This window comes from Artibeus jamaicensis, unplaced genomic scaffold (genome assembly GCF_021234435.1).
Source record: "Artibeus jamaicensis isolate MK-2021 breed Jamaican fruit bat unplaced genomic scaffold, CSHL_Jam_final contig_558, whole genome shotgun sequence".
Lineage (NCBI taxonomy): Eukaryota > Metazoa > Chordata > Mammalia > Chiroptera > Phyllostomidae > Artibeus > Artibeus jamaicensis.
The window spans coordinates 1768763-1783842 of NW_026521886.1; the positions used below are offsets into that span (position 1 = coordinate 1768763).

At 37.6% G+C, this 15080-nt stretch overlaps 1 protein-coding gene across 19 annotated transcripts in view; it reads right to left on the minus strand.

Moving 5' to 3' along the window:
* The window catches only part of ABI3BP (ABI family member 3 binding protein), a 243178-nt gene that overhangs the window by 143842 nt on the left and 84256 nt on the right, over positions 1 to 15080 (minus strand). For all 19 annotated transcript variants that reach the window (XM_053670249.1, XM_053670259.1, XM_053670260.1 and 16 more), the window contains exons 3-4: positions 10977 to 11045; positions 7289 to 7421 (exon numbers count right to left, since the gene is read on the minus strand). In XM_053670249.1, the coding sequence (XP_053526224.1) occupies positions 7289 to 7421; positions 10977 to 11045 (202 nt within the window). The remainder of the gene's footprint in view (positions 1 to 7288; positions 7422 to 10976; positions 11046 to 15080) is intronic.

The window sequence follows — 15080 nt, forward strand, 5'->3', positions numbered from 1 at the left end:
GCTTGTCCATGTCACCCAGCTAATGACTTTTCCCCGTGGCAGTGGAAGAGCCAGAACACAAGGAAGGACTCCAATGGCTCTGCCCCCAACAGCCTCCCTCGGTGGGGTGGCAGACCAGCAAAGGGGGCGTCACCACAGCTGCCTGCAGTAATGGGAATGCATGAACGAGAGCTACATGTGTCAACATGGGGAGCTTTTACAAACAAAATATTGGATGAAAATAGTGAATTACAAAATGATACAGTGTCATGTCATTTATGTAAATATTAAAATGTACATACACAAAATATGTAGCCATACATTATTGCTGGCATTGTAAGGAGACAGCAAATTATCATAGTGCTTTGGCTCCCAATGAGCAGGTAGGGAGAGAAATGGGATTCAAGGTAAAAGGAGCAGATAATTAAACTTTTTATTTTTAAGTAAGCATTTTAAGTAAATAGAACAAAATAATAGCTGTCATGTATGGTGATAGAAACATAGATTTTTTCATACTATTTTAGATTCTTCCTTATATGTTAAATTTTCTCTCAAAAATGTACTGCCTTTCCTCCACTCTTCAACCCAGAAAAATTAAATGGACTAAAATTCAGATCAACTGCATTTATGTGAAGCTTTTTAAAAATACCACTCATTTACTCATGCTTAAAACATTTGTGGAAAGAGCTCTATGAAAAGTAACCTGTCAGGGTGACCAGATCATAAATTCCTAACTGGGAAGGTCATAGTGGGTAGTCACGCACCAAGCATATTACTTTCTAGCAAAAGCCTTATTTTTGCTTTAAGCAAGCCCTGTCCACTTGTTCTGTGCATTTAGGTTAAAACATCTTTGAAATAAGCCATAACAACACTCAAGAGAGCACATAATATTGTCCAGTATCCTATAATCCAATCCCCACCTTGCTTTCTCCAACATCTATGTGATCTTTCCCAGTTTTGTCCCCTCAATTCCAAACACATAAGAGAAACTGCAAAAGTGTCATTCTTGGGAGCAATTGAGATCTCGCTTCCCATAACTGGCATCAGTTTTGCTTCAAATAAAATCATAAAAATCATCTACAGGTATGCACGTTCCTCACATCAACACGTCTATTGTGCACCCTCTTACTGCCAGGCACAAATTCTTGGTGATACAAAAACAATTACCCAGATTCTCTGGAAACAAGGGCCAGGACTGGCTACATATTTGGTGGGGTTTACTGCAAAATAAAAATATGTGGCCTCTAATTAAAAAATGATTAAGAATGTCAAGACAGTGACAGTGGAGCCTTAGAAAGAGCATGGGGACTTATAAGGGGGCACTCGGTGCACCTGCACAGATTGCCTGCCCGTGCAATCAGCAGGGGGCTTACAATACAGTAAATACAGAGAAAAAGAGATGAGTTTGTACATTCGACCTACATTTTTACTGGTCACACACTACCAAGCTGCTTGAAACTATTCATTAGCTAGCTTCTTTCTAGTAAAAGCTGCTGTCTAGACTCCAGTTCTCCATTTCAAAGCAGTGCAAAACAGAATGAAGGAAGGTGGCTGTTCTATCCACAGTACTGACTAATACTAAAAGGAAACATGATAGAGTACTGATCTTCTGTGTCCTCAAATCAAAACATCAACAGTGATTTATAACACACATTTTTGACAAGTTTGATGCTTGGGATTTTTGTCAATGTTTTTTCTCTGCCCGGCTTATGACAGAACTTTGAAGAAACACAGAGAAGTTAAAATCAGACCAGATGGATGGCTACAATTATAAATTTCTAGTTTGGATACATTTCTGAAGTCCTGAATTGCTTGCATGATCCAGGGGACCCAGTGGTATCATCAGAGAAGACCTCTGGAGGGTCTAGTAATTTCATTGTTTATTAATCAGCATATATTTACTGATGGCCTACTATGTACCAGATGCGGTGAGATAATGCTGGTGAGATAAGATACATATGATCTCTGTCCTCACAGAACTTAAAATTTATGTGGCAAGAAAAATGGGTAACAAGGTATTGGGCTCATTCAGATCCAAATTCACAAACATTGGAAACACCTGCTTCTTAAAAACTTGGGAGGAAAAAAGGAAGGTCAACAGCCTTCTCTGGACCAGTTGAAAAGAAGGCCCCAATTCTACATTAAGAGGAAATAAATACAATATGAAAGTGTTAGAAAATGTGAAAGTAATATCTAAATGAATCATAAAATTTTAATAAGTTGGCAAAGTGATAACTAAAGCAATCTTAAACAACTTAACAAGTTGGAAACATGGGAAGGAAAAAATAAGCCATTAATGGTGAAATAAATTTTGGTTAAAAACATGTTTCACTTTTCCTCTGGGCCAATTTGGAAAGCTTTCTTTTGACCTTAGACATATCAAGGACAAGTGAAACGTTCTTCCATTCAAAGTCCATTAGGAATAGAAACTGTAAATGAAGCCCATCTATTCTTCAATATGATCTCAGGAAAGGATATAAACAGGGAGAGCCACATGGACTCTATGCAAATAGGAACAGAAACATGCACCACAAAGGATGAATAAACATTTCATCAATAATTCCAAGTTTAAAACAAACAAACAAAAAACACTGGTTTTCCCATCACAAACTTACTGCACAGAGCTTTGGTATAGGAAGTCCAAAGTCAAAGTAAAAAAGTAAAAACTTTCCTAATTATTTGCATTTGCATAGGTAAATGAGGCTATCCAACAAACCAATGTGATGTTTTTTAAATCAGAGACTCTACACAAAGGCCCAAATATTAGAGTTAAATGGATTAAAATCATACCAGTTGGCACTTCTGTAGCAAGCCAAGGGAATTCAGATTTCAATGGTTTTTCAAGAAGATACTCCTGAAGCAAAACTTCAGCTGTATTAATCTTCCAATTTTTGAGAAGTAATCATTCCCTATAACTATTATTGCTTATTCTAACCTACTAGATTAGTCTAAATTCTAAAAACATCTGCATGATCATATGAGAGTAAATTACTCCAAGTCTGCTTCGAATTACACTAATTTAGAGTTGTTCTGGTAGATTTATTTGGCTGCTTATATTGTGTACAGTATTGCCAGAGCTTTTAAATAGGGACTACTATTTTTTTTCTCAAACACGCAAAGACTTTAATATGTCAGCTCTTTATTAACTAGGGAGAATGGAGGCGTGGGTAAATGAAATTCACAGATACTCCAAGTGCCTCTTTTTAGTCATTACAGTTTAATTCTTCCCCTTTAATTATGTCCTATCAGTTCTCTATTTCCACCAAGCATGCCTTGATTCTCTCATTCACTCAAGTGTGAAAGCTTGCAAGCATTTTTTAAAAACTATTTATTTATTTATTTATTTATTTGTTTATTTATTTATTTGTCTTTAGAGGGGAAAGGAAGGAGAGAGGGAGAGAAACATCAATGTATGGTTGCCTCTCATGCGTCCCCTGCTGGGAACTGGCTTGCAACCCAGGCATGTGCCCTGACTGGGAATCAAACTGCGATCCTTTGGTTTGCAGGCCCGTGCTCAATCCACTGAGCTATACCATCCAGGGCCCCTTGCAAGCATTTTGACCTGCTATTATTTAATTTTTAAGACATTTTATTCTAAATGAAATTATTTATTTTAAATATTATAATTGGACAGGCCTGACTCCCTCTATTTGATGAGAAAGGCAGAGCCAGGGTGTGTGCCTGGGGTAGGGGTGAGGTGCCTGCATGGTCTGAGTTGCTTGGGCCTGGGAGCCAACTGCCCTGATTAAAAAAATCCTAACTCCACTGGACCATCTGCTCCTCTATCTTCTCCACATTCATTATCTGTTTGTGCTATCAAACCATGACAACATTTATCAATTAGAATCAGTCATTAGATAAATTCTTTCATGGAAGGATCAGTAGGACCAGGTGAGATTGAAGAAAAGGCTTGAGGATGGGAAGGTAATCATATCCAAATTATGCCACATGAATTTTCAGGTTACTTAACCACAAGGATTTATCAAGCGAGTTGAAGAACCATTAAAATCAACTGTATTTTGTTATAATTGTACCAAATTTCCTTCCTTCCTTCCTTCCTTCCTTCCTTCCTTCCTTCCTTCCTTCCTTCCTTCCCTCCCTCCCTTTCTCCCTCTCTCTCCCCATTTCCCCCCTCTTCCCCTTTAGCCTTTCTTTTTAAATAAGATACTAAAATTATCTTTTTAAAAAATGCAATTCATAAATGTTTATTTCTTAGCACTGGCGCCATGGACCAATCCACCAGAAACTGGAATTATCACAAGAAAGCATGTTCTCTCAAGAGTGCATTTTCCAAATAAAATAAGTATGAGTTTAGTAATGGGTGAAATAAGAAACATTTCTGATTCTTTGAAACATCTCACAATTATTTTTCAAAAATTTGGTTTTGGCAATATTTTCCACATGTCTTTTCCCAAGAATTCCTTCCTTCAGAACTGTGGAATGGATATGTGAAGGGAAATTTAATTTTTTCTTAGTCTACATTTCCTAAACAAAGGCATATGAAAGATAATTTTGAGGACTTACAAACATTTTTAAAGATCTTTCTTTTTAGTCCAATTTAGACAAAAATAAGCACTACAAGAATACATATTTTGGCCAAAAAGTACATGAAAGAGTGCTCAACACCTGAATACATGAGAAATGCACATATCAAAATGGTAACAATACGTAACTACACTAGAATAACCGAGGTGAAAAGTGCTAATAACATGAAGTGCTGGTGAGAATGTGGAGCAATCTGAACTCTTCATATCTTGCTTTTGGGAGTATAAATGGAAAAGTTAGACAAAAAAACAAAACAAAAAAGAAACATTAAGTATACAGTTTTCCTGAGAACTAGGAATTCTACTTCTGGGTATGTAAGAGAAATTAAAAGCTATGTCTATAAAAGTGTTATACAAAAATGTTTATAAAATTATATTATGAATATAATAACCAAAACACAACACAATTCAGGTGTCCATCTGCAAGAAAATGGACAAATAAATTCTGGAATATTTTCATAATGGAATACTGCTCAGGGATAAAAAAAGAATAGATTATTGATACCTGCAATGTCATAAATGAATGTCAAAAACATGCTGAATGAAAGTAAATAGTCACAAAAAGAGAACATACTGTATTATTCCATTTTTTGTATAATTCCAGAGTAGGCAAAACTAATCTATGGTGATAGAAATCAAATCAGTGGTTGCTTCCTGAGGAATGTATTTTCTGGGATGATGGAAATGTACTATTTCACAGTGAGATACCACTTCACGCCAGTCAGAATAGCCATCATTAACAGATCAATAAACAACAAGTGTTGGAGAGGATGTGGAGAAAAGGGAACCCTAGTACACCGTTGGTGGGAATGTGGACTGGTGCAGCTACTGTAGAGAACAGTATGGAATTTTCTCAGAAAACTAAAATTGGACCTGCCTTTTGATCCAGCAATTCCACTGCTGTGATTATACCCTAAGAATCCTGAAATACCAATTCAAAAGAACCTATGCACCCCAATGTTCATAACAGCACAATTTACAATAGCCAAGTACTGGGAGCAACCTAAGTGCCCATCAGTAAATGAGTGGATAAAAAACTTTGGTATATTTACACAATGGAATTCTACCCAGCAGGGAGACAGAAGGAGCTCCTACCCTTTGTGACAGCATGAATGAAACTAGAGAGCATTATGCTAAGTGAAATAAGCCAAGTGGTGAAAGACAAATATCATATGATCTCACCTATAAGTAGAACCTAATCAATAAAACAAGCAAGCAAGCAAAATATAACCAGAGATACTGAAATTAAGAACAAAGTGACAGTAACCAGAGGTGAGGTGGGATGGGATACTGGGGAGAGCAGGAGAAAGGGTCATCAAGAAACGTGTATAAAGGACACATGGACAAACCCAAGGGGGAGTAGGATCGGGGGTAGGAGGTGGAGATGGCTGGGGTGGGGAGAGTAGTGGGAAATGGAGACAACTGTACTTGAACAATAAAAAAGAAAGAAAATATTCAGAAAAAAATTTTAAAAGCTTCAATGACCCCCTTATGGGGAGAAGTGAGAAAAGAACAAAGGGCTTCATAATTTTAAGTGGGTTTGATTTTCACATAGGCTCCTGAATGGTTATCCAATAATTGTATGCTTCTAAGTGTGTACATATTTATTATTAACAATTATTACAATATCTTCCTTTTAAAAAGTCACATTTCATTCTTAGAGAAGAAACTTCAAGCAGAGAATGCACTTTACATTTAAATAAAATCATTTAATAATAAAAAATGTACTATTTATTGATGGGATGTAGAATACATAAATATATACAATTTTTGTAACTGCACACCTAAGATCAATGCATCTTACTAGGTTTGTTATACCAAATAATTTTTTATTTAATAAAGGGAATGAAGCAACCTCTAAAATTTGAAAATCACTGAGTGTTTTTTAAATTAAAAAAAATTAAATAAAAAATAATAAATACCTTGGCTGACTAACCTATTTAGCATTATGGTTCAGCATTTAGCACGGTGCCCAGCATATCAACAGGTTCAGACACATGTGTTGGGTGGCTGAGTGGCAGAAACTGAAAAATACACTTAGATTTTTCTTACTCTGTTTTGTCAAAGAAATGATAGCCTCATTTCCAACTCTGTGCTTCTCCTCCACTTCCATTTCTCCCTGTGTGTGTGCACCTCCAGATTTTCAAAGCCAGTGATTCTCAAACTTAGTGCTCACCTGAATCACCGGGAGGGCTGCTGAAATTCAGATGACTGGGCCCCACCCTCGAAGTTTCTGATTCAGTAGGTGTGGAGGGGGACCCCCAGAATTTCCATTTCTGACAAGTTTCCAGGTGAGGTTGATGCGAGTGCTGCTTGGTTTAGGAACCGCACTTTGAGAACTACTGCTTCTAGTCCTACTTTAACTGCCAGATCAACAATCCATTCTTTCCCAGTCCAAGAGCAACCTTCCCAACTTTTAACAGTCTTCCCCAGTTACCCTCAGCCTCATCCTCTGAACTTTTAATATACTCCTTGTTGAACCTCCCTATTTGCTACCTGGGTTTATTTATTCTCCCTGGTAGTTTATTCTTTGTTAAGCAAACAATACTTGCATGGGTTTCCATTTGGTGGGTGATAACTCCTTTAAGAGCAAGTTAGGTCATTGCATTCCCCTTATACTCAGAATAGGCTGGAGAGCTAAGAGTTGATCTGTAAATGCTGATGTTCCTGGTATTAATATGTTCTTCTGAAACAGGTATAAAAACTAGATAAAGGAAGCACTAATTTTCAGATAAACAATAAAGTCTTCCATTATGATGAATTACCTGTCATTGGGACAGTTACTCGGCAATGTCCAGTCATGGTGTGGGTTAATAAGGAAACCCCAGGACAGGAACACAGAGCTTGGTGTCAGAGTGCCAACCACCAGCTGGAGAGGTTTGCGAGACCGTCTTTTGCCTATGGAAGTAACATACAGGTTAATTCTAGTAGTATTTGATGTATTTTCATGATTGGGGTAAAATGCATAAAGCTGACTTAAGTAGTAAGATAATGAAGAATTTGAAAGTAGCAAGTTCTTTTTCTTTTCATATAATGCCCAAATATTATTAATTCTCTGATAATGAATTTAAGCATGAATTGAATGAAATATTCCTTTGTGGTATTTATGTGTGTATATATGTATATATGTGTATATATGTATGGATTCATATAGTGTAATATATGCTTATGAACTATATCCAATTATATCTAATTTTTATGTTCTTGTAAGTCAGAGATGAATATGGAGGTCTTGGCTATTACCAGTGAAGTAAATAAACACACACATTTCCATGTACATATACATACAGTATTCACATATACATATATGAATAAATGTATATACACACACTCACTTCATGTCTTTTACAGAAAAAACATGCAAATTTTTCCCCTAGAACTTTGATTTAGTATGAAATAACATCTAAGAAGAGAAAAGAAAGCTTATCCTTTAGGTTGTAGGTTATATTGTTTTTAAAACCTTTTTAGAAGTGTAAAATACCCATAATACTATTGAAATAAGAATATTTTTACAGTGAGTAGTAGAAAACGTGCATACATTTTTAATGATGCTAGAAGAGTAGAAATCATGTAGGAAGCAGTTAGTCTGACAGGACTAAGTAGATTTGGACAGGGTCTAGAGCGAGGCTGATAAAGCACTGTAGATTCTTTTTAAGTATATAGGGGACAGCAGACATTTGCATTTTCAAAAATATTTGAAACTACAAGAGTGGAAACAGTAAAAAGGAGTAGGGAAGATCCCCAGCCATGGAACGCAACACTGGTTCACTAAAGAAATCGAAATAAAATAAAAATCCAATAGCAGACCTAATAAAACTACATAGAGCTAACACAATACATATGTAGTTTGTATGCCCATTGGAGTTCCCTATCCTTTCATGAAACTACAGCTGTTGTATTTTCTGTAGGATAGACTTGTGTCATCTTAATCTAATGCAGTGTGAACCAAGGGGTAGGAAGGTACCCATTGCATGAGCTTGGTGGAAATTATCTAAAAACCCTTGAAAATGGTGTCATACTGTTAACTTCTACTAGAAGTTTAAGTTCTGCAAATTGTTACTCCAGTGAAAAGCTTTCTGAGCCCAGAAAATACGTAACCTAGTGATGACAAATTGCCTCACTGTAACATAGCTGAGTTTTTAGGAGATATTTAAAATAATTTCCAATGATACTCATTGTTTCCTTGGTTGCAAACATGCATTTATACTTCTCTGTAGGTTTTTCCAGATCTATCCATCCATAGTATCTGGCATGATTGTTATTCAAAGGGTCCACGTCTGGCCCCCAAGGGGGGAAGACTACGATCTGAGATGAGGGTTGGGAATGCATGTAGTTTGAAAAAGCCCTGAGGTATGTATGCCTTTCCCCCTTCCGAGTTGATTTCCACTAATGTCATCTTATTTTACAGATGAATATGGATAGGTCCAGAGAAATGGCAAGGGTGGCCAACATCACACTAAAAAAAAAAGTCAAGAATAAAATCTAGCTCTCCTGCATTTGTATCTAATTTTCTTTTTACTACATTATTAGTTTAACTCACAATGTATGAATTATGTATTTTTGGACAATAAGATGCACTCCCCGCCAAATCTGGGAGAAAAGGGGGTGTGTCTTATAGTCCAACTGTAGCTTACCTGGCTCGCTGTGTGGGGGAGGGCAGTGGTGGAGTGGGGTCACAGGAGGCAGGAGCAGGGCCACCAATGCATTTTCCTCTCAAATTGGGGGGGGGGAGTATGTCTTATAGTCCAAAAAATATGGTACGTGCTGCTTAGAGACCAAAGATAGATTTTTCTCTTACTAAGGGAACCTAAGGCTTACATGACCATCAAATGATTATTTCACTAAGTTTCGATGTTAATATAAAATGACTAAATAATTAAAATTTATGTGGTAGATACACATATAAAACAAAGCAAAGCAAATCCACTAGTCATTTTACCACTTTCAAGCACAGATTACAAAAACAAAGATTATATCCATTGCCTGAAAGGAAAGGTGGGGTATTATATCCTGAGTGAGATGACATAATTTCCTGAACTGGTCATCACAAAGTGAAAATTAACATCAAGGCTAGTGTCAAAGAAGCCCCCAAATGAAAAGAAATGAAGTTAGAAGGGGCTACCAATGTGTAATCACTCTCTTTACTTTCCTTATGTGTTTTTGTGTATTTTACTGTGATCATATTTGCACTAAGAAAAAGTTCAATGAGTCTGAAGCCAGAATCTCATGGAATCAGACTCATGCTTCTTGATTTTATTTTTTAAGTATTTGGAAATAGAGTCTTGGAATATTGTGAGTATATTTATTTTGAAGTATATGGAAAGCTGCCTGGACAACTATCATTAACAAATTATAAGGAGTGACTGAGATTTTCCTTGCACTTTGGGATAATATAATAGGTCAAGAAAAAAACATAATCTTATTTTCAAAATGCATGACCATTTATTGCTTCTCTTAAAAGAAGTGGAAAACAACAGAATGAGGGAGGAGAGGATTGAGGCAACTGATTTCTGGTAACCAGGCTTGGCAGGCACATGGAGAGGACAGAACACACGGCTGCCGAAGGCCCCTCTGCTGGGGATGAAGCTCTGGATGCCCTCCTTACCCATTTTGTACCTTAAGAAAGATGGAACGAAACAGAGCAGAAGCTCCTTCTTTTGTGTGTGGCATCCAGTGCGCTATATAAGTATGACTGGGAAATAATTATTTTGAGAATAGTTCACATTAGAAAACAAGATCAACTCTATCTACAGTTAGGAAGGTGTGCTATCAGACAGTAAAATCACCTTCTCAGCTCTACTGGTCCTTCCTTGGGGCAATGGCCAGCTTGTGTGATCTGAGAAAAAACTTCAGTAGTGAAACTGAGGCAATTTCAAAGAGGATTTTAATCTTCCTTTACTCGTGTGAAAATGTCTCTACTCGTTCATTCACACGTATCTATGTTTGTGTTTCAAGATTTCCTAACCCTGGGAAATTAGGTGCTGTGTTGCTGTTTTATGAAAGGAGTTCTTCTATATTTGACTAAATAGAAGATGTTTAGAAGGGAGAGATCAAGAGTAAATAAAACCTAAATTCACACTTCGAGATACAGACAGACTAGCAGGAGCAACCCTCAGTGAGTACTTGACTTGCTATGGGCTGGCCCATCTAGGTGTGGCATATCCATGAACTTGTCTAATCCTCTGAGTGACCCTAATTATGCAGCAGAAGAGAGTCGCAGAGAAGTTCTGTAATGAGCCCACAGCCCTGCAGCTTGTATGTGGCCACACTGGGATAGGGTCCCGAGAAGTCCCTGCCACGGCGCTGTGCTACTAATCTGTTAGCAGACCAGAGCCTGCTGTGCCTGTTTGATTGTCTAATCTAGATTCTTAAGGCTCCCCCACGGCACTGGGTTTCCATGGGTCAGAAAGAGATGAAAAGCCATAAATAAAAAACAAAATGAATGAGAAATACCTGAGCATGACTTCTTTTGACTTGGCACAGGGGCAGGCCGCACCACAATCAGATATTTCGGCTCCGCATCTGGAAATAATAATGACTGTATTTGTGAATCAAATTCTTTGAGGAAGAGCCTCATTTGCAACAGCAGAGGCAGCCCTGACTCAGTGTTCCCCGGCTTTAGTCACTGTAACCGCAGTGGATGAGTGGACCCAGGAATTTGGAAACTTAATACTTTCTGAATAGTTCAGTTTAGTTCAGTTTTTAAAATGAAAATTGAATACAGGTTTTCAAAACCAAATGGATAGGGGCAGGGGATAGGTCTTAAAAGAATCTTAATAGACATGGTTTTCATATCAAATATTCATCAATCCTTTTCTCCGCCAAGAGATTTTTAAAAATTCAGATTATATCTCTTCTGTTACCTCTTCTCCACAGAGGGTCAGCCAGATGCTAAAATCGGACAAGGAAAATCCTACTTGCATGAGACACGTGGATCATGTCACCTGTTGTATGAGCTAAAATTGCTCACTTTTGTGGAAATACAAGTGTTTATAATGCCCTATTTTTTATCCTGCTGCATAATTTCTCAGCCAGTTATCATATCTAACCAGTTATTTTTATGAACAACTTTAAAACAAAACAAATTCTCAATTTTAGGTTGCTATAATTTTAACCTAAACTATGCCAGTGGAAAATAATAAATTGTTCGTGAATGTCTTTTTAAAATATTTAGGTTTTAAATAAAATGATGTTTAAATAATCAGTTTGTGCTAACTCAATCATGAGCTAATAACTTTGAGCAAGTAATCGTTTTTAAAAAGATTTTATTTATTTATTTTTAGAGAGAGGGGAAGAGAAGGAGAAAGAGAGGGAGAGAAACATCAATGTGTAGTTGTCTCTTGCATGCCCCCAAATGGGGACCTGGCTCGCAATCCAGGCATGTGCCCTGACTGGGAATCAAACCAGCCACCCTTTGGTTCAAGGGCCCACACTCAATCCACCGAGCTACACCAGCCAGGGCCAAATAATCCTTTGTAAATTGATGTTTCCAAGATGAATGCTTGGTTTAAATACATCTAATAGGACAAATACTCTTTGGGCATACTAAATAGCACTGTACAAGCAGCTCCACTGGACTAAAAAATTGATGAGCATTATCTGCAATGTCTTCAGTAACTTTGGATCCTGTACCCATTCTACTCCAAGTTTCATTTGGATGCTGCAGTCAACAAGAGAGCACCCCTACTTGCTCAGGCCAATCTCACTGCTCCATATGGTTCTCATTTTGGGTTCAAATGTCTCCCCTCTGTGAGTCTGGAAGGTCTGCCCAAGGCTTTACAGAGCTGACCATTTCTTAACCGAAGGCAACCTGGCAATTCAGCCACCTTTAATGACTCCAGCCTTTTTTTCCTGGACACTTCACACAGCCCTGTTTGCTAGAGCCTGCCGGGGTAATTGATGACCCCATGAGGTAAACCAGGGAGCTTCCTGAACTGACGTCAGAGCCTTGCATGAGCATCCTATAGTTGCCTCCTGAGCACAACACAGATAAGGGAGCATTCATTGTGTTTCTGACTCTCACGTGTTTGAAAGCATAGCATGTTTAGTGAAGCTTATCTAAGAAATGCTTAACCTAAATCAAATTTCCTAGTAGGACTACAATAACCATTTCCTGATTTTATTTGGGATATGAAGTGACATAGTTATTAAGAAACTACCATGTATTGAGTACTTTGCCGGTGCAGGATACTTGTTGAGCACTTTCCATTCATAACTTAATTACTCCTTCGGTCAGTCTTACTTGACCCATCTAATGATCGCCCCATCTGTAGATAAGCCCCTGAGGCAGAGTCAGCTTCACAGGCACTTCATGGGCAGCTTCGTGTGTATACAGTCACCAAGTCCCATGCTCACACAAGTCCCAAGCTTCATTTAATAACCTCCTGTCACCATCGTGAAATTCTTAATACTTTTGTTTTTGACTTCATGTTTTGCAAAGGAAATTAGATGGGGCAATGGAGTGTGTGTGTGAGCAGAGAAGACAGGAACAATACACACATCTACAGTTTTTCCCACTCACGGACCGCACTAGAGCTGCCCCCTTAGGCTGGCACTCCAAAGGAGCCATGATTGCCTGATTGCTCAGCAGGGCTCAAAGGTACAACAAGGTAAGTGTATTACATCTATGGCTGAGTAGGGGAGCCTGGAGGGGGCCGCTGATTTGAACCAGAACTTGGTTCAATGCAGAAAGAGGCAAGGCATTTTAAGAAACACAAATGACCAAGGAATCCTATTCTATTCTTTCTTAATTCACGTTAGTCCTTATATTCACCAACTACTTATGCTGAAAGTGATGTAGAAAGGAGAGTTGGAGCAACCCTAGGTTCTTTCCTTTTCAGTTCTCCCTCATCCATAAGCAAGTCGAAGGCAGAGTATTGGTAGGATGCGCACATATCAAGGAATGAAGCAAAAAACTGAGTTAGTTTTGCACATTCCCACTGTTCTGATAAAAATGAAATACATACGTACACATGGACAATAAAACAACTGTGTAACTTTAGTGATCCTGCTTAGGAGTTAAAGGCTCCTACATTTGCACATAAAACTAGCATTGCACAATATAATAATAAATGGTAAAATGCATGCTGATAATAAAAAAATTTTAATTTTTGTTTACCTAAGTGACATTAAGTAGCAAATAAAATAACAGCCTGACAAGTTGAGAGAGACTATGGAAGAAAGGGGAAAACTTTATGCTTTGGTACCTTCAATGATGAGTTTTTTTACCCATTTTTTGAACCAGGAACCCTTCATTTTTGTTTTGCACTCAACCCTGAAAATTATGTTGCTGTCTTAAATAGTCCTCAAAAGGCTCTTTTACTAAAACTCTGGATAAAGCTAAGTGTTTTTCTTTTTTACCTTGTTTTATATGGTTTTCTTTTATTGTTTATGCTCTTACAGTTGTTCCAATTTTTCCCCCTCTGCCCCTCTTTCCCCACCTATTTTCCTTAAACTGTTCTCATGGTGACAAAGTCTCTTAGAGCTAGTCTTTTATTTCCTTCCTTGATACACATTAATTCAACTCTGCCTAAGCAGTTTTTAAGGAAAGACTTGAAATATTAGAAAAATAACAGACATATGGTTATACAAGCAATTTAAAAGTAATTTTTGTTATGATCACAGTCATTTTGCATAAAGCAAAGGCTGTTGCAGCCAATTACAAATTGGAACAGATGTTGGGACTGGGGAGCACATGCTGGCTCTCTCTGCTCATTAAAATTCTCAACATTCATGCATTTCAGCAGTTTTTGCACTTGATTGGTAACACAGGCACAGACAAATAAAACAACTAAAAAAAGGAGATTTCTAGTTCTATTCTGCACTACAAAATTCTTTGTGGATTTGTAGCAACCTGGAAGTATATACAGTGGTAGCCTGATCAGAAATGCTGGCAACAGGTGCCAAAGTACACGATCTTTTCGTCTAAAGAACGTGTTAACTAAAATGTTTGAGAAAATCTGTGTGGAATGCAGTTACCTTAACCAACTTTCCATTCCTAATAGTTAAGCCTACCCAACGTTACAGATTACTTAAATCTAATTTGCTTAATATTTTAAATGCTTTATGGTGGAACATAGAGACAGTTTACTGTTTAAGGAAATCTACTATTGAAATAAGGTACTAGATTTTTGATCATATACATAATCCTCCCATAATTGCTCAATTTGACAAGTCCCAATTCTCTCGTTTTATTTGAAGACATCTGCATTGCATGCCAGGCTGCTTCAGAGCGATGTCATTGTGAGGTTTATTTCTGTTGTGTAACTTTCCAAAACCAAAACAACCAACCACGTAAAATAAGCCAGGATGATCCTAAAGGAAATCAGGTATGGGACATGAAAAAACAATGAACCCCTGCGATCTCTTTTTACAATTTGGTTTCATGACGAACTCAATTTCTGGGCATAAGAGCATGGACTCTGGAGCCTGGAAAAGCCTGCTAGTTACTAGTACAAGGTGAAGTACTTAATATCTATGCACCTCAGCTTTCTCATCTGCAAAAATGGAAAAAAATCATGGTACCCAGACACATGGGGTTCTTAGTAGTGAGTAACC